The sequence below is a fragment of the Elephas maximus genome, chromosome 8, assembly GCF_024166365.1.
Source record: "Elephas maximus indicus isolate mEleMax1 chromosome 8, mEleMax1 primary haplotype, whole genome shotgun sequence".
Classification (NCBI taxonomy): Eukaryota; Metazoa; Chordata; class Mammalia; order Proboscidea; family Elephantidae; genus Elephas; species Elephas maximus.
The window spans coordinates 55,029,840-55,056,241 of record NC_064826.1 but is presented as its reverse complement, the minus strand read 5'-3'; the positions used below and the strand labels follow the sequence as shown (position 1 = coordinate 55,056,241).

General features: G+C 37.2%; 1 protein-coding gene across 1 annotated transcript in view; it reads left to right on the top strand.

The window, feature by feature from the left end:
• Nucleotides 1-26,402, top strand: part of SEMA3D (semaphorin 3D) — a 278,459-nt gene that overhangs the window by 91,245 nt on the left and 160,812 nt on the right. Inside the window, exon 2 of the mRNA XM_049893901.1 lies at nt 640-826. Within this exon, the coding sequence (XP_049749858.1) occupies nt 676-826 (151 nt within the window). The 5' untranslated portion in view covers nt 640-675. The remainder of the gene's footprint in view (nt 1-639; nt 827-26,402) is intronic.

Sequence of the window (26,402 nt, the reverse complement as noted above, 5' to 3'; positions counted from 1 at the left end):
TATAGTCACCTCCTTCCTTCTTATAAACACTTATTTTTACAGTTTGTTCTTCTACTCAGCAGTACCCTACATGGAATACTATAGGTTGCAGGTCGGGTGTGTATTGTTCTAGGCCTCATATCTCTACTGGTGTCTCTGACCTGATCATGTCCAATTACTCTAATTTTTCATAGACTTTTTTTTTTTTTTTTTTAGTCTATTAAGTCAGAAACAAGAGAGGAACTCCCTCAGATTAACAACTTTTGACTGTGTCTTTGTCTGGGGATCTTGTCCTTGGTGGTAATACGGGGAGAGAGTAGACTTCTAACCAGTGTTCTTAGCTGACCAAATAATTCCTTCTGATATGTTACAGAAAGACTTGGTAATTTTCATTAAACAAAAACTTTAATAATGAAATCAATGTTAATTAACATTAATAGTTTAATTTTAATGGTGCATACATTTCTAAATCTTGGTAAGTCCAGTCCCAAGTTTTTTTACTTGGTTCTGAGTCATTTTGCCTTCAATAGTTTTATAAGAGCAAAACTAGAGGAGGAGAAATTACTTCCAAAAGTCTACATATATTCTGGAAATTACAATTTAGTAAACCTAGGAAAATCCACAAACTACTATGTTAATAGCTCTTTTTTTATTTTTTAGATTAACTCAACACTGAAAGAGAACATTGTTTTCATCATGAATGCCAAGAAAGAAAAAGACCTAAAGCCCAGTAGCCAAGATATTCACCTTTTTCATGGCTTGATGATTTTAAGCATGGCAATGCTCTTTCTTCCAGTTATTGGAACTTCTAAGCAAAATATTCCACGACTCAAGCTAACCTACAAAGGTAAATATGTACATTTTTTTCAGATTGTTTATTAAGATTTCTAATTGTCTCTTTTATCTACTGTGCTTCTTTTATTTAGAAATGTATGTTGACTTCAGTGAAATGTTTATAGTGTTGGCATTTGTTAATAAAAAAACTATTATAGAATGCAAAGTCCAATTATTTATTATATTTGTGGTAGAAAATAGATACCAAAACTGTTTACGTACACTTTTTAGCTCAGTATTTATAATGATCAACTACTGACTAACGTAATTAGGAAATTCAGTGTGCAAGTTGTAATCAGTTTAATATTAAAACAAATAAGGCCCTAAAAATAGAAAAAGGTTAACTAATTCCACACACAACAACACATTCCACACAGCTACTACTAATTATTTCATCCATAGAGAGGATTTATTTTAATCATACTAAGTTATCGTCAAACAATTTTTAACACAGAACAATACTTCTAAGGTCTCAAGTACATACATGCTTTCTTACTAAAAAAAAAAAAAAAAAAGACGTGAAGTCTTCAAATATAAAGAGATAAAAAAAACTAGTAATTGCAGCTTGCATCTCATGTATATATATTTTGCCAAGCTTAATGCTCAAAGGTTCTCTTCTTTTGTTTTTCTTTTCTATGATGTACTCTTGACTTCACTAATACCTTAAATAATGAAAGGAATGTAGGAAAAATCAGACTCCTTTATTCTGAATTTGGCAGGTAAAAATTATGCTGGCAGCTTTACTATTTTTTGATCTTTAAGACAACTTTTTTTTTTTTAACTTATTTTCAACGCAAATTAAGTATCAATGATAAAAGCTATTTTGATGGCAAATGTAAGTGGAATTAGCACATTATACCAATTACACTTTCATATGCCGGTACTTGTTTGAAATTTATATCTCAAGTGGTAAAGATTTGATGGAACTTGGATGATCTTTCAATTTGTATATTCTTATATGTGTAGAAATCTTTTATAGAACTGTATTTATTAGTAATCAAGGATAAGATTTTATCTAGGAACATCAATCTCATTATGGAATATAACTTGTCAATATTGTATCTAAACAAGAATTAAAAGCTGGATTTGAGCGTAATCCTGTTCTTAATCATGGATTGATTCAATTTTCCATCTTTTCTCCAAATTTTTCTTGGTTTCACGTGAACATTAACACCTACAGTAAAGTACAGGCTACAAATAAAAAAGCAAAGCTAAGGTGTCTATGCATGTCAGAAGAACTAGTACTGGCCTATACTTTTTGCCATAAACAACTGTAAAACTGAACAAAACTATTTTCAGAATTTAGATACCAGGTAGCAAGAATGTGATACCTAACAGAAAGAAACCACCAAGACTTGGTAGAAACAGGAGATTTGTGAGCTGAGCAGAGATATTGTAGGTCAAAGAGTGCTGTGGGATATAAGGGCTCTGAAAAGCCAGAATGAAAAGACCTCACTCTTTGAAGACCTTGGACACTCAGTTGACACCCACAAAGGTCACACTTTAAGAGCAGGTCCACTCTATCCCTAAAGGGTACTTAGCCCACCCTAAAGAACTTAAAAATAAGCCCCAAAAGGATCAAAGCTGATCTATCAGTCAATTAAATGTTTCCCAGAACAAATCTCAACCTTTTGTAAAGGAAGGAAAACAAAAACAGCAAGTTTCTTAATAATGCAGCATTCACAATGTCCAATCAAAAATTACTGGACGTGCAGGAAAATGTGACAATAACAAACAAAACATATAGTTAATAGAGAACAATCTAGAGATTATTTAGATGTTAAGTAAGCAGGCAAGGAATTTAAAGAAACTGTCATAAATACATTCAAGAAATTAAAGGAAAATACTATTAAAGTGTATATATACACAGTCTCAGCAGAGAAATAAAAGCTATATTTAAAAAGTTAAATCAAAATTTTAGAAATTAAAAGTATAATACCTGAAATCAAAAATTTGCTGGCTGGCTTTATCAACAGATTGGAGACGGAAGAGAAAATTTCAGTGAACCTATAGATAGAAAAAAAGGAATTATGCAATCTGAAGAATGCTTGTGGGTTTCTTATGTATCAATTTATAATCAACTTTGTTAGACCAAAGCCTTACCTACAAAGCTCTTTACATTCTTGGTCTTTCTTTGTGACTACTGTGAGATATTACCTTTAAGATTCTTAGAAGTTCTGTAGTTTAAAGAGAGCATCTTCAAAGTGATACTTTTTAGATTTTTGTTTTGGCAGTGATCCACTCCTAAGATCAAAGTATAATGTAGTTTTCTAATGCTGCATAATAAGCTAAAAAAAAAAAAAAAAAAACCCATTGACATCAAGTGGTTTCTAACTCATAGCGACCCTGTAGGACAGAGTAGAACTGTTCCATAGGGTTTCCAGGGAGCAGCTGGTGGAATCAAACTGCCTACTTTTTGGTTAGCAGCCTTAGCTCAAAGTAGGTCTTAACCACTTTGCCACCAAGACTCATGCTGCAGAATAAACCATTTGAAAACTTGGTGCCTTAAAAGAACAACAATCGCTTTATTATTTCTCACAGTTCCTGTGGGTCAGGAATTCTGGAAGGGCTCAACTGTGTGTTTCTGGCTTGTTCTGTCTGATGTCGATATAGAAAGATGTTCGCTACAGCTGGAACAATAAAGATCTTGAGCATTGACTGGCTGGTATCTCTCTCTCATGTAGTCTCAGAAAAAAACATTACCCTCAAGTCAATTCCAACTTAGAGAGACCCTCTAGGACAGAGAAGAACTGTCCCATAGGGTTTCCAAGGAGCGGCTGGTGAATTCAAACTGCAGAACTTTTGATTAGCAACCCAGCTCTTAACCAATGAGCCATCAGGGCTCCCATGTAGTCTCAGGGTCTCTCTAAGTGATCCCTCCACATGGATAAGGAAGTTTGGGCTTCCTTAAGAACAGCTCAGGGCCTCAAATGTAAGTGTTCTAGCAACCAAGATGGAAGCTATATTGCCTTTCTGACCTGGCTACCAAAGTCATAGAGCATTATTTCCAGCATACTTTATTGGCTGGAAAGTCATAAAGGCTCAGTTTCAAGGGCAGAGGGCGTACACTCAATCTCTTGAGAGTAGTGTCAAAGTCACGTATAGGGAGAGCTTGTGGTATAGGGCATATTGTAGTAGACATCCTTATAACATAAAGTCTGCCACAACTAGCTTCTATACAGTCTTTAGTTTTATGAAAGACATCTATGTAAATCAGTGGAGAAAGGAAATGATGTTGGAATAAATTGATATTCATTCAGGAAAAAGATGAACCTCAATCCCCATCCCACACCATACACACACACACACACAAATTCAAAGTGAATTATAGACCCAAAAGTAAAAGCTACAATTATAAAGCATCTAGAAGAAAACACCCCATGTGTCTGTCAGTGTGTAGGACTGTGCCGGCTTGTGTGTTGCTGTGATGCTGGAAGCTATGCCACTGGTATTCAGATACCGGCAGGGTCACCCATGGAGGACAGGTTTCAGTTAAGCTTCCAGACTAAGACAGACTAGGAAGAAGGACCCAGCAGTCTACTTCTGAAAATCATTAGCCAGTGAAAACCTTATGAATAGCAGCAGAACACTGTCTGATATACTGCTGGAAGATGAGCCCCTCAGGCTGGAAGGCACTCAAAAGATGACTGGGGAAGAGCTGCCTCCTCAACTTAGAGTCGACCTTAATGATGTGGATGGAGTCAAGCTTTTGGGGCCTTCGTTTGCTTATGTGGCACGACTCAAAATGAGAAGAAACAGCTGCAAACATCCATTAATAATCGGATCCTAGAATGTGCGAAGTATGAATCTAGGAAAATTGGAAATCTTCAAAAATGAAATGGAACACATAAACATGGATATCCTAGGCATTAGTGAGCTGAAATGGACTGGCATTGGCCATTTTGAATCGGAAAATCATATAATCTACTATGCTGGGAATGACAACTCAAAGAGGAAAGGTGTTGGATTCATCGTCGAAAAGAACATTTCAAGATCTATCCTGAAGTACAATGCTGTCAGTGATAGATAATATCCATATGCCTACAAGGAAGACCAGTTAATACGACTATTATTCAAATTTACACACCAACCACTAGGGCCAAATATGAAGAAATAGAAGATTTTTATCAGCTGCTTCAGTCTGAAATTGATCGAACATGCAATCAAGATGCATTGATAGTTACTGGCAATTGGAATGCGAAAGTTAGAAACAAAGAAGAAGAATCAGTAGTTGGAAAATATGGCCTTGGTGATAGAAACAATGCCGGAGATAGAATGATAAAATTTTGCAAGACCAACGACTTCATTGCAAATACTTTCTTTCACCAACATAAACGGGTTTATACACACGGACCTCGCCAGGTGGAACACACAGAAATCAAATTGACTACATCTGTGGAAAGAGGCAATGGAAAAGCTCAATATCATCAGTCAGAACAAGGCCAGGGGCCGACTGTGGAACAGACCATCAATTGCTCATATGCAAGTTCAAGCTGAAATTGAAGAAAATCAGAGCAAGTCCACGAGAGCCAAAATATGACCTTGAGTATGTCCCACCTGAATTTAGAGACCATCTGAAGAATAGATTTGACGCATTGAACTCTAGTGACCAAAGACCAGACGAGTTGTGGAATGACATCAAGGACATCATCCATGAAGAAAGCAAGAGGTCACTGAAAACAAAGAAAAGACCAAGATGGGTGTCAGAGGAGACCCTGAAACTTGCTCTTTAGCATCGATCAGCTAAAGCAAAAGGAAGAATTAATGAAGTAAAAGAACCGAACAGAAGATTTAAAAGGACCTCTTGAGAAGACAAAGTAAAGTATTATAATGACATGTGCAAAGAGCTGGAGATGGAAAACCAAAAGGGAAGAACACGCTCGGCGTTTCTCAAGCTGAAAGAACTGAAAAAAAAAATTCAAGCCTCGAGTTGCAATAGCGAAGGATTCCATGGGGAAAATATTAAATGACACAGGAAGCATCAAAAGAAGATGGAAGGAATACACAGAGTCATTATACCAAAAAGAATTAGTTGATATTCAACCATTTCAAGAGGTGGCACATGATCAGGAATCGATGCTACTGAAGGAAGAAGTCCAATTTGCTCTGAAGGCATTGGCGAAAAACAAGGCTCCAGGAATTGATGGAATATCAATTGAGATTTTTCGACAAACAGATGCAGCGCTGGAGGTGCTCACTTGTCTATGCCAAGAAATAAAGAGGACGGCTTCCTGGCCAACTGACTGGAAGAGATCCATATTTATGCCTATTTTCAAGAAAGGTGATCCAACTGAATGTGGAAATTATAGAACAACATCATTAATATAACACGCAAGCAAAATTTTGCTGAAAATCATGCAAAAACGGGTGCAGCAGTGTATCAACAGGGAAATTCCAGAAATTCAGGCCAGTTTCAGAAGAGGACGTGGGACCAGGGATATCATTGCTGATGTCAGATGGATCCTGGCTGAAAGCACAGAATACCAGAAAGATGTTTACCTGCGTTTTATTGACTATGCAAAGGCATTTGACTGTGTGGATCATAACAAACTATGGATAACGCTGCGAAAAACGGGAGTTACAGAACACTTAATTGTGCTCATGAGGAACCTTTACATAGATTAAGAGGCAGTTGTTCGGACAGAACAAGGGGATACTGATTGGTTTAAAGTCAGGAAAGGTGTCCATCAGGGTTGTATTATTTCACCATACCTATTTAATCTGTATGGTGAACAAATAATACGAGAAACTGGACTATATGAAGAAGAATGGGGCATCAGGATTGGAGGAAGACTCATTAACAACCTGCGTTATGCAGATGACACAACCTTGCTTGCTGAAAGTGAAGAGGACTTGAAGCACTTACTGATGAAGATCAAAGACCACAGGCTTCAGTATGGATTACACCTCAACATAAAGAAAACAAAAATCCTCACAACTGGACCAATGAGCAACATCATGATAAATGGAGAAAAGATTGAAGTTGTCAAGGATTTCATTTTACTTGGATCCGCAATCAACAGCCGTGAAAGCAGCAGTCAAGAAATCAAAAGACGCATTGCTTTGGGCAAATCTGCTGCAAAGGACCTCTTCAAAGTGTTGCAGAGCAAAGATGTCACCCTAAAGACTAAAGTGTGCCTGACCCAAGCCGTGGTATTTTCAATCACATCATATGCATGTGAAAGCTGGACATTGAATAAGGACAACTGAAGAAGAATTGACGCCTTTGAATTGTGGTGTTGGCGAAGAATACTGAATATACCATGGACTGCCAAAAGAACGAACAAATCTGTCTTGGAAGAAGTGCGGCCAGAATGCTCCTTAGAGGCAAGGATGGTGAGACTGTGTCTTACATACTTTGGACATGTTATCAGGAGGGACCAGTCCCTGGAGAAAGACATCATGCTTGGCAGAGTACAGGGTCAGTGGAAAAGAGGAAGACTCTCAACAAAGTGGATTGACACAGTGGCTGCAACAATGAGCTCAAGCATAACAACTACTGTAAGGATGGCGCAGGACCGGGCAGTGTTTTGTTCTGTTGTGCACAGGGTCGCTATGAGCTGGAACCGACTCGATGGCACCTAACAACATAACAACAACAGAAGAAAACATGGGAGAATATCTTTGCAACCTGGGAGTAAACAAAGATTTCTTAAGGACACTGAAAATAATAACCACAAAATTTTTAAAAATTGTTAAATTATACCTGAGCAATATTTAAAAAAGATCTGCTCATTACCAGAGACTATTAATAAAGGAAATAGGTAAGCCACAAAATGTTCACAGAACATATCTGACAGAAGACTTGAATTAAGAATGTTTTTATAAGGCTCTCACTACGCAAAAAATAAAAAGATAAATGACCAAATTTATAAATGGGCATCATACATGAACAGACAGTTCTTCCACTCTTAAAGGAAGACATACAAATGGCCAATAAGCAAATGAAAAAATGGTAGACATCATTAGTTATCAGTTATTAGCTATCAAATTAACATCACAATGAAATATGCTTATACATCCACTGAAATTGCTAAAATTAAAAAACACTCATAATATCAAATATTAGCAAGTATGGAGTAGCACAAGCATGCGAATATTGCTGGTGGAAGTGTTCAATTGCATAAACACATTAGAAAATTATATTATTAATCTGAAGTTCTAGAACAGATAAAACTAATCTGTGATAAAAAAAAAATTCAGAACACTTGTTGCTTTTATAGGGTTGTTGCTGTTAGGTGCCCTCATTTCAACTCATAGCGATCCTGTGTACAACAGAACGAAGCAGTGCCCAGTCTTGCGCCATCCTCACGGTCTTTGATCATCACGCTTGTAGGACCAGGGGGAGGATTAACTGGGAAGGAGCATGAGAGGAAACTTTCTCCGATGGTGGAGATGTTCCCCTATACTGATAGGGGTGTAGTATACCCAAGTGTATATAGATTTGTCACAACTTATCAAATTACACGTTTAAAATATGTACTGTGAGTCAGGCACTGGTCTAAGACTAAGTGTGAATTATATCATTTCATCCTTAACACCACTCCATGAGGTGGGAATTGTCATCCCTTCCTCATATTTGAGGATTCTAAAGCACTGGGAGTTTGCGCAATTTGCCACAGTCACATGACTGAGTTCCTGCCTCAGCCCCAGGCAGCCTAGAACCTGGGCTCCTAGCCCTGTCTCCCTAACTGTAGATATAATTAGTTCTTCACTGAGGCATTTACCTACAGAGAGAACTTTAAAGTTTAGGGAAGTATCATGCTCATAAGATATATGATTATATAATTTCCAATTGTCAAAATTAAATGGCGTTGAAAAAGAGAGCATGCACTGTATAAGATTTTTGAGTGGCCAAAGGAGACCTACAGTCTTTTATGGGATTTTGTGCCCTTTGCTTAACTTGCAAAAAGAAAAAAAAATGTAGGCTGCCATTGTGATGATTTCTTTATAATGAAAATTTCATAGAAAAGTGATTCTAAACTATTAACTCAAATGTGATAAGATAATGATTAAGAATAGTGACTTATATGAATGTATGTTTTTTGGCCTGGAATCAACCCTATCAGGTTTATGATTTTAAGTTTTATTTAACTCTCGATACAGTCTCACCCCTCTTAGCACCTAGTGTTTATGTAAGAGGAGAACTGGTGTAAGTGTTTGTTGGATTAAATGCAATAAACTCTACTCTTTGATGCTTCTTATATTCAGTGTAATTTCCAAATATTATTATATCTTAGTAGGTGTTTTAGCTTATCTACACTTCAAACACTGGTAACCAGTGGTAGAGATTGAGTGCAGGATAGGGATTATATAGGAATTATAGAAATCTTCTTACTGTCCACCCTGAATACACCTCCCCTATACACTCACACACACACAGATCCCTACTACCACCACATGGCTTTTAGTAGCCATTCATTTCCAGCTTGTATACTAATAATAGATTATTCATCTTTGCTATAAGAATTATTACACAATCTTTACCAGCTGTGAACACTACTCTTTCCAACCACAAAAAAGTGGGGTCCTCTCTTTAGGAATCACTAATTGTTCAGAACTCTGAATTCTACATTTCCAATGAATTACCAAGAATTTCAACATTTTCAATATCTGCCTTTTGTATAGCATATCTAACTGTTTAAAAGGAAACTAGTAAAAATTCTGACTTAACAGTTTTTAAAGGTTCCCTGTCGATGTACTGCTACAACTGGTTTTGAATTGTCTTCAGCAAAATTTTACTTGTGTGTGATTTTACTTATTGTGAAATTGTTCAATAATTTCCACATTCTCTTAGATCACCTTTCTTTGGAATGGGTACAAATATGGATTTCCTTTAGTCTGTTGTCCAGGAGGCTGTCTTCCAAATTTCTTGGTATAGATGTGTGAGCACTTCCAGCATTACATCCATTTGTTGAAACATCTCAATTGGTACTCCGTCAATTCCTGGAGATTTGTTATTTGCCAATACCTTCAGTGAGCCTTGAACTTCTTTCAAAATGGTTACAGCAGTACATGGACAGGGAACTGCCAGAAATTCAAGCTAATGTCAGATGGATCTTCACCAAAAGCAGAGAATACTAGAAAGATGTTTATCTGTGTTTTATTAACTATGCAAAGGCATTCCACTATGTGGATCATAATAAATTGTAGTTAAAGTTGTGTAGAATGGTAATTTCAGAACACTTAATTGCTCTCATGTAGAAACTGTACATAGACCAAAAGGCAGTCGTTCAAACAGAACAAGGGGATACCGTGTGGTTTAAAATCAGGAAAGGTGTGCATCAGGATTGTATTCTTTCACCATACTTATTCGATATGTATGCTGAGCAAATAATTCGAGAAGCTGGACTATACAAAGAAGAACATGGCATCAGGATCGGAGGAAGACTCATTAACAACCCCCGATATGCAGATGGCACAACATTGCTTGGGGAAAGGGAAGAGCTTACTGATAAAGATCAAAGACTACAGCCTTCAGTATGGATTACACTTCAACATAAAGAAAACAAAAATCCTCACAACTGGACCAATAAGTAACACCAAAATAAATGGAAAAAAGTTTGAAGTTGTCAGGGTTTTGTTTTACATGGCTCCACAATCAATGCCCATGGAAGCAGCAGTCAAGAAATCAAATAACGTATTGCATTGGGCAAATCTGCTGAAAAGATCTCTTTATTGTGTTAAAAAAAAACAAAGATGTCACTTTAAGGACTAAGGTGTGCCTGAAACAAGCCATAGTATTTTCAATAGCCTCATATGCATGCAAAAGCTGGTTAATGAAAGAAGAATTGATGCCTTTGAAATATGGTATTGGGGAAGAATATTGAATACACCATGGACTGCCAGAAGAACAAAAAAATCTGTCCTGGAAGAAGTGCAACCAGAATGCTCCTTGGAAGGAAGGGTGGCGAGATTTTGTCACATGTACTTTGGACATATTATGAGGAGGGAACAGTCCCTGAAGAAAAGCATCGTCTTGGTAAAGTAGAGTGTCACCAAAAAAAGAGGAAGACCTTTACTGAGATGGACTAACAAAGTGGCTGCAAAACTGTGCTGAAATATAGTAATGTTTGTGAGGATGGTGCAGGAGTGGGAAGTGTTTTGTTCTGTTGTACATAAGGTTTTTATGTGTCAGAACCGACTCGATGGCACCTGACAACCTAACAATAAGGTGGCCTATTTCTGAATTACAGTCCCTGGGTGATGCAAAAGGTTAAATATTTGGCTTGTAACCAAAAGATTGGGGGATGGAGTCCACCCAAAGTCATCTCATACAAAAGGCCCACCACTCAACTTCTTGAAAAATCAGCCATTGAAAACCCTATGGAGTACAGTTCTACCCTAATATACATAAGGTTGCCCTCAGTTGGAATTGACTTGATGGCAGCTGCTTTTTTTGTTGTTGTTGTTGTTTTCCTGAATTAAAAATTAAAAAAAAACTGATGACAGATATTGTTGTTAATTTGAAGTTATGGTGAGAAAAATTTGCTCATAGATCACATTAATACTTCTAATATAAGAACCATAAGGATCCCTTGGCATTTCCAGTTTTTCTTTTATGACTCTGACCAATGAATTGAAATAGCCATGCTTTTCAAGGTGTTGAACACAGACAGGGCAGTTAGGGTCGGTAGAGTTAGCTACTTGAAAGACCTGCAAGATAATTTTGAGTGATTTTTTAAAGGCCAACACTTAAATAGTATTAAGAGAGTATAGAAGTTCCTGTTGAGCACTAAAACATTGGTAAAAGGTGAGGTAGAAGGTAACCTGCCCTGCTGCACCATAGCCGAGTGACTGGCCCTGCTCATTGGACGAGGAGGTGAAAAACACAAGTAACCCAATTAAAAAAATGGGCAAAGGAAATGAATAGACACTTCATCAAAGAAGACATTCAAGTGGCCAACAGACACACAAGCAAATGCTCGTGATCACTAGCCATTAGAGAAATGCAAATCAAAACTGCAATGAGATACCGTCTCACCCTGGCATTACTGGCAATAAAAAAATAAAAAATGTTGGCGAGGCTGTGGGGAGATTGGAACTTTTACACACTGCTGGTAGGAATGCAAAATGATACAACCATTTTGGAAAATGATATGACGCTTCTTTAAAAAACTAGAAATAGAAATATCGTATGATCCAGCAATCCCACTTTTGGGAATATGTCCTAGAGAAATAAGAGTCATCACACGAATAGACGTATGCACACCCATGTTCACTGCAACATTGTTCACAATAGCAAAAAGATGGAAACAACCTAGATGCCCATCAACAGACAAATGGATGAACAAGCTGTGGTACATACACACAATGGAGTATTACACAGCAATAAAGAACAGGGACGAATCTGTGAGGCATCTCATAACATGGATGAATCTGTAGGGCATTGTGCTGAGTGAATTTAGTCAATCACAAAAGGACAAATATTGTACGAGACCACTACTGTAAAAACTCATGAAAAGGTTTACATTTAAAAACAAACAATCTTTAATGGTTATGAGGGAGGGGAGGAGTGGGTATGGAAAAACACTTAATAGACAATAGATAAGTGGAAACTTTAGTGAAGGGTAAGACAGTACAGAATACTGGGGAAGCCAGCACAACCTACACAAGTCAAGGTCATGGTAGCTCCATAGACAAGTCCAAACTCCCTGAGGGACCGAATTTCTGGGCTGAGGGCTGCGGGGACCATGGTCTCAGGGAACATCTAGCTCAATTGGCATAACATAGTTTATAAAGAAAATGTTCCACATTCTACTTTGGTGAGTAGCCTCTGTGGTCTTAAAAGCCTGTGAGCAGCCATCTAGGATACTCCACTGGTAGACTCAAGAGAAAGATTAGTCCAAAGGACTAACGGACCACATCTACCATGGCTTCCTCCAGACTGGGTCCAGTATATCTAGATGGTGTCCGGCTACCACCACTGACTGCTCTGACAGGGATCCCAATATAGGATCCCAGACAGAACTGCAGAAAAATGTAGAATAAAATTCTAACTCAAAAAGAAAGACCAGACATGCTGGCCTGACAGAGATTGGAGAAACCCTGAGAGTAAGGCCCCTGGAGGACACCCTCTAAACTTAGTAATGGGGTCACTCCTGAGGTTCACCCTTCAGCCAAAGATTGAACAGGCCCATGGAACAAAACAAGACTAAAGGGGCTCACCAGCCCTCGGGCAGGGACTGGAAGCCAGGAGGGAACAGGAAAGCTGGTAATAGGGAACCCAGGGTTCAGAAGGGAGTGTTGACATGTTGTGAAGTTGTTAACCAGCGTCATACAACAATGTGTGTACTAACTGTTTGATGAGAAACTAGTTTGTTCGGTAAACTTTTGTCTCACGTACAATAAAAAAAAGAGAAAAAAGAAAATCAGCCAGTCTGAAAAATTCATTTTATTTAAAAAAATATTATCATGGGCACACAATCAGTTTTACTTTCCTTGCTTTCCATGATTTAAGGGGCTGAACACAGACAGGGCAGTTAGGGTCAGTAGAGTTAGCTACTTGAAAGAGCTGCAAGATAATTTTGAGGGATTTTTTAAAGGCCAACAGAAATTATATATATATATATATATATATATATATATATATATATATATATATATATATATATATGTAAAGATATAAAGAACCAAACCTGTTCTTTATATACATATATATAAAGAACCAAAATATATATATATATAAAGAACCAAACCTGTTGCCGTCGAGTCAATTCCAACTCATAGCGACCCTATAGGGCAGAGTAGAACTGCCCAACAGAGTTTCCAAGGAGTGCCTGGAAGATTTGAACTGCTGACCTTTTGGTTAGCAGCCTTAGTGCTTTGCCACTATGCCACCAGTGTTTCCAAAGAATGCTCTTTGATAAAGATTTAGCTTTGAATGCCTGAATCTACAGGAGCTTGCTTGGTTCAATTGTTGTGTAAAGAGATTTTCCTTCAGTTGCATGTTTTGAATTCCTGCATATTTATGGATACCAAATGTATTTCTTGAGTAACAAGTAAAGAATCCTGGAGGTCAAGATGTTCTATATTTCTGGATTTTGTGTTAAAAGATTAATACATATATTGTGCCCTACAAACTGAGCTTCTCTCAGTCACTTCTAGAGTTCGTACTGCGGTTGTAGTAAAAATAACTTTTGAAAGATGGCTTACTTCAATCCCATAATAAACATTTTCTATTCATAATAACAAAAGATCTTATATGGACTAGGGATATTTATACCCAGAAATCATTTATCTCTATAATGTTTTTGTTTGGTAAACTCTAAAAGATGAGGTAAATAACATAGCTAAAGGGTAAATGAACACAAACTTTGATAAGGAAAAACTAAAGTATACCAATATGCAAAGATTTATCCCTTAAAATGAGCTATAGTTTCTCTCTCTCTCTCTCTTTTTTTTTTTTTTTTCCTGCACAATCTCCCTGTCCTTATTTTCCTTTCCTGTTTTAGTATTAACTTACGTTTGAAGGGCTAATGTTGGCAAAGCAGGTACGTATGTTTTCTTTCAACCTTAATACATTCTTCCGTGCCTAACAAAAGTCTTGTCATCTCAAAGAATCACAGTAAGCTTACAAAGAACAGCTAGTCAATACTGAACCCTCACACCTTAAGACAAGAGTAAAGAAAGTAGCTCACCTAGGAGTTCCCATATGTTCACCTTTCCCACAAATATATACTGAACAGCCACTATGTACCAGGCACTGTCCCAAGCCGGAGAAAACTCATTGTCCACTTTGAACTTATTTTCCAGACCCAAACAATCCAAACCCACTGTAGTTGGGTCGATTCTGACTCATGTGAGTGTATTAGACAGAGGAGAACTGCACCATACCGTTTCCTCGGAGTGCCTGGTAGATTCGAACCGCCCATCTTTTGCTTAGCAGCTGTAGCTTTTAACCACTACGCCACTAGGGTTCCCATTTTCCAGACAGAGAGGCAGAAAACCAGCAGGTAAACAAATAACTATCATTTCAAGTAGTGATAAGTACTACTATGAAGGATATAAAACAAGAGAGTGACTAGGTCCAGGTACCACACTTGTTACTTTATCAAACTTCAGGGTTTTACAACACCCTGAAGACTATTGTTTCTAATGCATGTTTTGTAGATAAGGAACTGGCGGCTTGAGCCTGAATGACTTGTCCAAAAGTAAGAAGCAGTTAAGTGGCAGAACCAAGTTGTATGTTTACCTCTGTTTGATTCAAGACCTCTGCTCTCCCCGCCTCTTGTGCCATTGAGGGAAGTATTACATATTCAGGAACACAAAAATCAAGATACAAAAATAATACAAGGTTCTTCCATTACTCCTTTGACAGAACGCTGTTTGTGGTAACTCCCAGTAGTAGTTACAATGTAAAGTGGGCATTTTTTGTTGTCACATCAATGGGAAAAGAAGATGGCCTGCTCTCATTCCCACTATGCATCTAGTGAATAAACCTTATCAATCTTATCGTGATATTTCCAATATGATGTTTTCTATAAAGCAGGTAGTTGATGGTTTAATTTTGTTGGTTATGCTATACTTGAAAGGACTCACATGGTTTCCCAAGCCTATTTTCTCTGAACTGAGGTTGTTGCAATTGGGCTTGGATATGTTTAATATTGAAGAGTTCAAGGATAATTTTATTGTTTATGTGAAATTAACTGTAAGCAGTTAATTACAATAGTTCCTGAATGCTTACTATGTGCCATTCCTTGTTTAAGTGATTATGGAATATATTAGCAAATAGAAGAGACAAAAATCCCTGCGCATAGAAGATGGTAAGTACTATGGAGAAAATGTTATCAGGAAAGTAAGCTAGAGAGTAGTCGGGTGGGGTAGTAAAATATGGTAGTCAAAGAAAAGCCATGTTTTCACAAATAGTTAAAGGGTTACTCTAGCAAGTCATTCAGTCACTTGAGAGAGGAATGTTTGTGGCAGAAAGAACATAACATGCAAAGGCCCTGAGGTAAGAATGTGCCTGTCATGTTTAAGAATCCTAAAGAAAGACCAAAAACCCAGTACTGTCGAGTTGATTCTGACTCATAGCGACCCTATAGGACAGAGTAGAACTACCCGGTAGAGTTTCCAAGGAGTGCCTGGCAGATTCAAACTGCTGACCCTTTGGTTAGCAGCCATAGCACTTAACCATTACGCCACCAGGCTTTCCCTTAAAGACAGTATGGCTAAAACAGAGTGAGCAAAGGAGGAAGAAGGTTGTCTCAGAGAGTTAAAAGGAGGACAGTGATTAAATCTTTCCTTGTAGATTGACTTTTATTCTGATTATGTATGAGAATACAGTGTAGAATTTTGAGCACATAATTAAGATAATCTGACTTTTATTGTAGAAGGATCACTCTAGTTTCTGTGTTGAAAATACACCAAAAGAGAGTGAACAGGGAAATAAGGAGTCAAATTATAAGGTTATTGTAATAATGCAGGTGATAAAAAATAATCCACTGGCCAGAGTGGTAGCAGTGGAGGTAGGAAAAGATGATATGAAGGTTGAGCCAACAGAATCTGCTGATGGATTGGATATGAAGTGAGAAATAGAGAAGTCAAATGCGACCCCATGTTTTTTTTGAGAAAGGATGAAGTTACTAATAATTAAAATGGTGAAGACTTTGAAAGAAATAGATTTTGGGGGAAGATCAAGAGTTGAACTTTGGACATGTTTTGTGAAGCCTATTAAATTTCCAAATGAGATTTCAAGAAGGCATTTGAGTATATGAGTACAGAGTTCATGGGAGATGTCAGCTGGAGATAGAAATCTGGCAGTTAGCATATAGAAATTTTTAAAGCCACAAGACTCTATGAGCTCATGAGAAGAAGGAAAAGAATTCATAGGATACTCTCAAGTCAGGAAATCTGAGAAAGATTGAACGATCAACAAAAGGAACTGATAAGGAAAGCTTGGACATGTAGGAGGAAAATCGTGGATCGTAAACCAAAAGTCAAATGAAGAAAGTAATTTAAAGAGAAAGGGATGGTTATCAGTGTCAAACTCAGCTAATAAGTCAGGACAGATGAGGACTGAATATTATCCATTGGGTTTAGCCACTAAGGGGTCATTGCCGACCTTAGTAAGAGCAGTGTCTTTGAGTGGTGGTAGCCAAAGCTCAGTTGGAGTGGGTTCATGAGATCATGAGCTGAGAGACGTGAGACAGTGACTCTAGATAATTTTTTCAAGGAGTTTTTGTACAATAGGGACATGGGGAAGTAGCTGGAGAGGAAGTGAGATCAAAAGACTTGTTTTCTATGGGAGAAATAGGCTTGTTTTCTATGGGAGAAGTAACAGTATAGTTATATGCTAATTGGATAACCTAAAAAAACAAAAACCAAACCCATTGCCGTTGAGTCGATTCTAACTCATAGAGACCCTATAGGACAGAGTAGAACTGTCCCACAGAGTTTCCAAGGAGTGCCTGGTGGATTTGAACTGCTGACCTTTTGGTTAGCATCATAGCTCTTAACCACTATGCTACCAGGGTTTCCTGGAATAATCTAGGAGACGAATAACTGAGGATATTGAAGATATGCAGAATAATATTTATTTCCTTAAGAACAGGCTACTTTTAGGACTTATACTATTTAAAGTGGCTTAGCTTCCATATGCTGCCATCTTGTTCATTAATATTACTGTCTAGACAGAAAGAGACGTTAAACAGATACAAAACCATGTTCAAGGAGAAATACGTTCAGTATGATATAGTGATACAGATTTTAAGCACTGTATGTATTTAGAAGATTAATATTTGAGGATTTAGAAACAAAACCCCAGAAAGACTGAATAATAACCCTGGGGTTGCATAAGTAAATAATGAAAAAAACTGATGATCAGATCCATGCGTCAGCTTTTCAGTTCAGCAGTGTGTGCACTACAACTTGACTGTACCCAAGCCTATTATTTAATTAAAATATCTTTAATACTATATGTGGAGCACTGTTCTAATTATTATTCATCTGTGGAGATTTGCAAGGTGGTATAAGTTGTGCAATAATATTAAGTAACATTTGATGTAATATTGCCATAAAAGTGGCATACAGGAAGTGTTCCTGGAATTAAAATGATATAATAATCTCTGGGATCTACAGTGGTCTATAATGTTCCTCCTGGCCAGGGTAGAGGAGAGGTAGGCCTTGAGACACAAGTGGGCTTTGGTTATGCATAAATGTGGAAGGGGCTTTAAAGAGGGACAGTGTTTCAGTAAAGGCAATTTTTTACTAGGATTAAACCTATTTGTTGGTTGAAAAGTTCTTTGAACCAATCACATGCAGTTGGTTTACTCCTCTGTAAATTATTGAGGAGATAAAAATTTTTACATGCGGTTGCTTGTTTTAGAGCATCACTTATCTAAATTTGGTTCTAATTCCTTGAGTTTTGTAAAAGGAATTTTTACAGTGAGATTGTTTCAATATATGTATATAAATATAAAGTTAAGGACAGTTTTAAACAGAATGTCATTGGATTTTTTTAACAGAACGTTTGACAAATGCCTCTCTGTTTCTTAAAAACTAATAATATAAATTTTTGATTTTTGTAAGAGTCGTTTAAACACACTGCTTTAATCCTATTAATTCAAAAGAGGCATAAATTTGAACTAAAGTGATTTCACTTATAAAAATGATAGTCATAAAACGGTTTATTTGACTAAAGCCACACTGAGCTAGACACAGTCTAGAAACTAAGATAAATATTTCAGTAATCCCAATGGAATGGTGAAATTGAAGAAGCAATAGAAATGAACTTGTCTTCTGGTATATCCAGTGGAAACATAAGTGAGCTGTTTTTAAAAGAACCTCGTTTTCTAATTAATGCTAAATCTTAAAATATAAAATATAGCTGTAATGGCTGATAGGGCTTAGAGTTGGAAGACCTAGAAAGGTTTTAGTTTTTTCTCTAATAAATGCTGTCAATGCATCCTTAGAGAAATTGCTTGTTCTTTCTGAGACTAGGTTTTCTTATCTGAAAATTAGTGATAATGATTCTGGTTCTTCTTGAGGATCAAATTACCAAATATATGGAAAAGCTCCTTGTAGATTATAAAGCACAAAATGGATGTTGTGACAGACTTCAAAGAAGGGCCAAACATTATATATTTCTTTACTAATTGAGATAAGATATAAAGAAAATTGAATTTCTTTAAAATGTAATTATACTTGGGAATCTTGGATAGGATTTTTACTGCTTCAGATAACAGAAAATGTACTTGAAATGAAAGCCTATAGTAAATTGTAACTTGTCATCTTTGCATCTTCCTTCCGGCTTAATGCATACTAAGTGAATGTAGTTCCCTTGAGTGGTGGTAGCCAAAGCTCACTTGCAGTGGGTGTGATAAAACTGCTGGGGAATTAAGTTGATATGTCATTGGTTTAAACAAAACAAGTTGTCCATCATTTCTGGAAATTTAAGAATAAGTTAATTATAGTTGTGCAGATGTGACCAATTGAGAATTGTAAATGAAAAACAATAATAATTTGACCACCTTGAATAAATTAAAACATGCCATGAATAAATAGTTGGAGAGAAACTCTAGTGTGGGAGAGGAAGGAAAGAACCCAGCTCTTCAATGTAACAAGCTGAGGACAATGGAGCCACAGTGTTCTTAAGCCTTTCTACTCCAAGAGTGGTCCAAGAACCAGTAGCTTCTGCATCACCTGAGAGCTCGTAGGAAATCCAGAATCTTGTGCCCCATCACAGGCCTTTCAAATGAGAATCTACAAGATTTCTGGGTGATTTGAAGGAATATTAAAGCCTCAGAAGATTGATCCAGGTGTTTTGTTTGTATCCTCCTCATTTCCCCCACCACCACCCTCAGAATCGTGATGAGATCACAAGAGAAATCCCTTGTGGTTACAAAGCATTAGGCCCACAGTTGAGTCTCCAAATGGTACATTAACTTCTCTAAATTATTAATAAGGTTGTAATAAATTCTGATTTAGGTGAAAGGTAGATAAACCAAAGTCAATAAGAATCTCTAGTTTGAAAAGTCATTAGCTAATTTTTCTTATGCACAAGAAGTGGTGCCAGATGTTGCTGAATTATAGCAGTGATTCCGATATTATTCTTATCTGCAAGGAGCTTCTAGTCTTTTTAAGGTATAAAATAAGCATGCAAAATAACTGCAAAAATATTAATGCCATGGGATTAGTGTAAATAAAACTATGTTTAAAAGAATTTAGCAGGAAATGATATGTAAACTTGAACTTTGAGCACTAGGTGAAGCCTAGAGTTTAGTGAAAGAAGTAAATGTTGTCACTAGAGGATTTTGATCATGCAATGGACCTAACTTAATTGTGATTTAGGTGTGCGGGGTGGGGTGGAATAAGCTTCAAGTGCAAGGAATCATAGAGTGGGGAAGACATAGAACAAGACCATTAACAGTAATTTAGACAGGTAGTAATATGGATCTTCGGTGGTCTAGCAATATGAATAGATATTTGAGAGTAGACAATAGAAAATTTGAATGATAGAATCTATAATGCTTTAAATTTAGCTGGATGTTAGTGTGAAGGAAATGAGTTGAGCTTGGAGGGTCCAATTATTTAAATCATCTAAATGGAAGGAAGAAGAGTAAGGAAATAAGGAAGAAACACTGAAAATATCCCTGAAATGTTGAGCCTGGGGACTAGGTTATGTCATTAAGAGAATAAGCAGAGTCAGTAAGATGAGATCGTTGGGTAGAAGGACTACAATATTCTGAACTGGGACTTGAGAGACACAGTGGGGTTTTAAGTGTCTAGTTTGAAGCCGTCAGCAGAGAGGTAACGATTTATGAGATTTCTTTTCTCATGGGCTAGAAAATGTAAATAGAAAGTAGGGATGAGAACAGTGTCTCAATTCCTGTGCCCAATATACTATCTGAAATTCAAGTGACCAGTGTTCCCCAACTGCATTTTTTAGTCTCCCTTTTGGAAATTGTCCAAATTCTGATGCAAAGTCTGTGCACACAGCTACCAAAGATTATACACCTTAGGCTGGTGGTTGTAAGATCATACTTTGGTGAAAACCTAATTGAAATCTGTTTGTTGCCAATGAAAAACCAAACTGAATCAATGATCATTAACTTTGAGATCAGATGTCACATTGATAAATGGAAAAAAAAAAAAACATAATAGGGCCTATTAGTTTAAATTTTATAGCAGCAGGAATGAGGACGTGATCTGAACAACTTCCCAGAAAATTAGAAAGCACATTCAAAGGCTTGAGGATATGGATAACATAAAAAAAAAAAAAAAAACTTTTTTTTTTTTTTTTTTTTTTTTTTAACATAAGACGTATCAATAGTGACTTTGTAAGCTGGGAGATAGTTGCAGAAATGCCTCAGTTCTCTGTGGGTAAATGATTTTCAACCTAGAATCCTATAGCCACCCTAACTCACAATGAAGTATCAAGGCAAATAAGAGATATTTTCAAACATGGAAATCTTCAAAAATTTAAGGAAGCTTCTGGAGATTGTGTTCCACCAAAATAAGGAAATAACTCAAAAGGGAAGAAATCATGGGGTCCCTGGGAGAAGACATCCTTATAGGAGAAAGGTAAAAGGAAGTTTGAGAAAGTTGTTCCCTAAGCCAGAGAGTAGCAAGACCCCAGAAGAGGTAGAAGGGCCATAGGAGAGACGTTTCTAGGGAGAAAAAAAAAAATCTGACAGTTTCATTTGATAATTTTATTTAAGAGTCATTTTTCAGAAAGAGTTGGAAGACTGGACCATAATCCTAAGGAAAACTAAGCAAATGCCACTACTAGAAAATTATTAACAAAAAGAAATTTTTTTTTAATAAAGTAAATATAAGCAGAAAACACTACCTTTCTAAGAAGGAAAGAATATTTACATTGCCGTATCAATGGAATTTCTGAATACAGTTTTAGTAAAAACTGACATTATGATAGAGTTTGGTTGGAGGAAAAGAGTGGTCATAAAAGAGCTAAAATTCTCAACTACCATAAATAGGAATTCAATGGCAATATACAAAAATATTGTTTTTTTAAAGTAGCATATACATATTATTTAGAAGTAGGGGAATATACACAAAATAAATGACTGAATATATATTATCAGTGCTAGATCATGGGGGATGGAGAATGAAAGAGGAGACAGACGGGTTTTTATATGCCTTTTAACATTATTTTTTTGATCTGCGTACACTTACATTTGACTACTGTAATTAAATTTTAAAAGTAATATTGTTATATGGTAATATTTTCTTTTAAGTTATTGTACTAGCCACTATTTGCTGTGTAAGTTAATTTGTGGTGATCTTATCTTCAGGAGCCATTTATTGTCGTATTTGTCTTGCTATTAGAGGGGGAATAGTATGTTGTTATATTAAGATGTTGTGTTAAAAATGTATATTCACATACTTGATTGAAATCAAACCCAGGTTCATTTGACACATAGGTGTTTTGAATTTTAACAGTTCTGGAAATTTGAAAGTGTGAATATCTTGAAGGAGTTAAGAAAACACTTCTCAAACTAGAATAAATCTTCCTCAGAATTATCCACTCAGCTATTTCTGAGAAAGTTTACTCTATCATGGCATTGTTCTTCTGGAAATGTACTAGATATTTATGATGCTAACCTTATTTTATAGGTCAGTATGCAAAATTATCGTAGCAAATATTTTGAGACTTTAAAAGCACTCATTCTTACCCAAAGTGAGAATTTGAAAGGACTCGTAGTTTTAAATGAGGGATTATATGCAGCATCCACTATTGCAAGCTGGCCAAATAAGAATAAACCTGTAATTTAAAACCATGGATGTAGATGAAAATGTGACAGTGTAAAATTGCCACACTCCTACTCTACATCCTGGCCTGGCAAGAACATATATACGATGATTTAATAGGGCTCTATTCTCTTCTAATTTATATTTCCCTATATGAGATCATCATCTGATTTATTATTGACATAGATAATATTCTAAAATCTAATGAACAGAATGACCTCCAACATGAAAATTTGATTTTTTTTCTGGTTTGGCCTTGCATTTGCAAGACCAGTTAGGATTAGATTTTTCAACTAGAGAAATACAATAATAATGTGATATATGCCTATAATTTCAAAGCAGTATTTTGTAGGAATTTTAGGTTTCACAAAGAGTCTTTCTTTATATAATTCGTATTGTTTGAGCAGTTAGCTATGAAGATTAAACCTCATAAACAGAGAATAACCAGAATTTTTGTGTAGGAGGAATTATCTTGATAGTCAAAATCTTTTCATATGATATCAATCCTCAGAAAACTGGAAACTAGTTAGGACCAATTTAAGATGAGTTAATTTTCCTAAGAGTCCCTGAGTGGCACAAATGATTCAGTGACCCACTACTAGACTAAAGGTTGGTGGTTTGAACCCACCCAGCGATATCTAGGAAGGCAGACCTGGTGTTCTTCTTTGAAAAGTCACAGCATTGAAAACCCTATGGAACAGTTCTACTCTGCACACATAAGGTCACCATGAGTCAGAGGCAAACTGATGGCAACTAACAGTAACAATTTTCCTAAAGTTGAATCCAAGGAAGAATCCATGCCTCTTCTTGGAGCATAGGCTGGAGAAATGCACAAGTCTACAGGGAGACAAAGGAACTCAGTAACTCACATTGGGGATTAATTTTCATTTTTGAATGAACGGAGTTGATCCCTTCGCTGAATTCCTGACACAAATTAAGAACAAGTTTTTTTATTGGGAGTGGTTTGGTATCTGTAATGGCTAAAGTCATACATCAACTTGGCTAGGCCATGATTCCCAGTATTGTGTGGTTGTCCTCTATTTTGTGATCTGATGTAATTATCCTCTGTTTTGTGATATTATGTAATTATACTCCATTTTATGTGTTGTAAATCCTAACCTCTATATGTTAATGAGGCAGGATTAGTGTGGGGTGTGTCTTGGGTCATAGCCTTACAAGAGGGTGTGACTCAAATCATACCCTTACTCAAGTCACACTGTTACTCAAGTCGCATTCTTACTCTGATACATGGGTTTTTGGAACCTGCACCCAATAGATATATGGACACTCTGGCAAGGTTCTTCCTTGCTCTGGGTCCTGCATCTGGTTAGTCATCTTCTGACCTCTGGCTCTTGATACTTGAGCCTGTTATCTGACCTGTCAACTCTGGGATTCGCCAATTTTGCAGTCCTGTGAGCCAGCTGCCTGCCACCTGACCTGCTGATCTTGGGATTTGGCAGCTTCCACAGACCTGTGAGTCAACAGAATACCGTCTGACCCTCTGATTGCAGGTTTGTCAGCTCCTGCAACCACATGAATCAGAAGCCTCCAGCCTGATTACTGACCCACAGATTTGGGACTTGCAAGCATCCACAACTGTGTGAGCCATTTCCTTGAGATAAATATCTCTATTTATATACTTTCACTAGTTTTACTTCTCTAGAGAACCCAGCCTAAGACATTTGTTACTGAGAGTGGTTTTAGAGAAACAAAATTGTGTAGAAGAGTTTTCTAAATTGGTTCTCAAGACTGGCTAGTCTTAAAGGCACTGATGATTCTGCCTCCAGTAAAAATTGGGCACTGCTAGACCATGGCATGAGGTGGCAATAGAAATAATAAAAATATGACCACCATTAGATCAAATATTTGTAAGAAACAAGGCTCCAGGTAATTGCATATTGGATACTTTTCTACAATTTCGTCAGTATGAGAAACATGAGGAAACTGGTTGGTTGGTCCCACTTTAGCTAGACAAAGTGGTGAAAGAGAGAGATGAGCTCAGGATTTCAGAGTCAAGGCTCAAGTGCTACATAAAAGACCTGAAAGTTGCCACTTGTGCCCTGAAAGAAAGACTTATTTTTTGTAGTAACAGAGCTGATATTACTGAACACAAAACCCAGAGTCTTATCATAAGAGTGGCTGATTTACAACACCAATTGAATTCCCAACCTCAAATCGTATCTGAAGTTAAAGTGAGGGCATTGATTGGGAAGAAATGGGATCCAGAGACTTGAGATGGGGACATATGAGCAGACCATCAGGAAGATGGAGATACTGGGCCCCTAAACTCCATTGACTCACTCCTGCCAACAGCAACGCCCCTCCCATCTGAAGAGATTACTCCATGTTTGTCTGCTAAATCACCCTCCCCAGTAAAACCATTATCCCTTCTACCCACATTTGATGAGATTAACCTAGCTGTGCCTGGGAAGTCTTTGTCTGAGACAGAGCCTAGGGTATTACTTGGGGCATCACCTATGGCAGATGCCTTACAAGGCATTGCTGAATATTCCCAGGACCCATTCCCCACTGCCCATTTTTGTTTGTAGGCCTATAACTAGACTTAAGTCCCAGTGAGCCCCAAAAGGTGACCTAGGAGGAGGTATGCTACACTCCAAAAAAACTGCTCAGCTTTTCTAATATATACAAACAGAAACCTGGGTAATGGCTATTAAGGTTGTGGCATAATGGTGCAAGGAAACATATAAAGTTGGAACAATCTGAGTCTATTTATATAAGCCCACTAAGCACAGATTCTTCATTCAATGTTTCAGTTTGAGAAGTTAGAAAAGTTTATTTGGTTGGTACACTGAAACATGGATTAAGCAGCTGCCTATGCTAAATCAAATTAAAGTCTCAGACTGGCCTTGGTATACTAAGAAGAAGGTATCCAAAGCCTTAGGGAAATTGGTATCTTAGAGTGGATTTATCAGGTTGGACCAAAAGACCGACCCATGGAGTACCCACAGGCACACTTTTTACCACAATGGTGAGGAACAAATTTGTGAAGAGAGCCCCAGCATCCTTGAAGACTGCTGCGATTGCTATTTTATGTAAGTCAGATTTGACAGTGGGAATTGCCCTAACTAAATTAAGGCACCTAACTACAATGGGGAAACCCTGGTGGCTTAGTATTTAGGAGTTCAGCTGCTAACCAAAAGGTCAGCAGTTCAAATCCACCAGGCACTCCTTGGAAACCCTATGAGGTAGTTTTCCTCTGTCCTATAGGGTCTCTATGACTCAGAATCAACTTGATGGCAATGGTTTTAACTACAATGGGACTGACTGGAACCTGTGGTGTTAGGGACCAGGTGGTAGCACTTAATTGACAAAGACAAGGTGGGCATGATTACCATAATAGACAGCAGAGTTGAAGCAGTAATCAAAATAGTCTGACTTGTTGGACTTATAGTGTTGGCTACTTTTTCGTGGTGCCCCAGGAGTGAAATAGATAGGAAATCTGCTAAATATTTACTTGACCTGTATAAGTGGAAGAATTCTAGGTCAAGTGAACAGCAGTCTCACTCAAACTGCTATAATAGAGTTCACAAACCTACAACCCCTTGAATGAAGGGGAGACTAAGTACCCATGAGAAATGATCTCACTTCACTGTCAAAAATGTATACTATTAATCTTTCTTCCAACCTTCCTCAAAGGGATCTACAACCTTTTATGAGAGTATGTGCTCATTGGGGAAAAGGAAATAATCAGATTTAGGGGGTTTTACTGGAAACTGACTCTGAACTGACCCTAATTCCAGGAGACTCAAAATGTCATGTAGCCCCCCAGTCAGAGTAGAGGCATATGGAGGTCAGTTTATCAATGGGGCCATAACTGAGGTCCATCTCACAGTGGGCCCAATGGGTCCATGAACCCA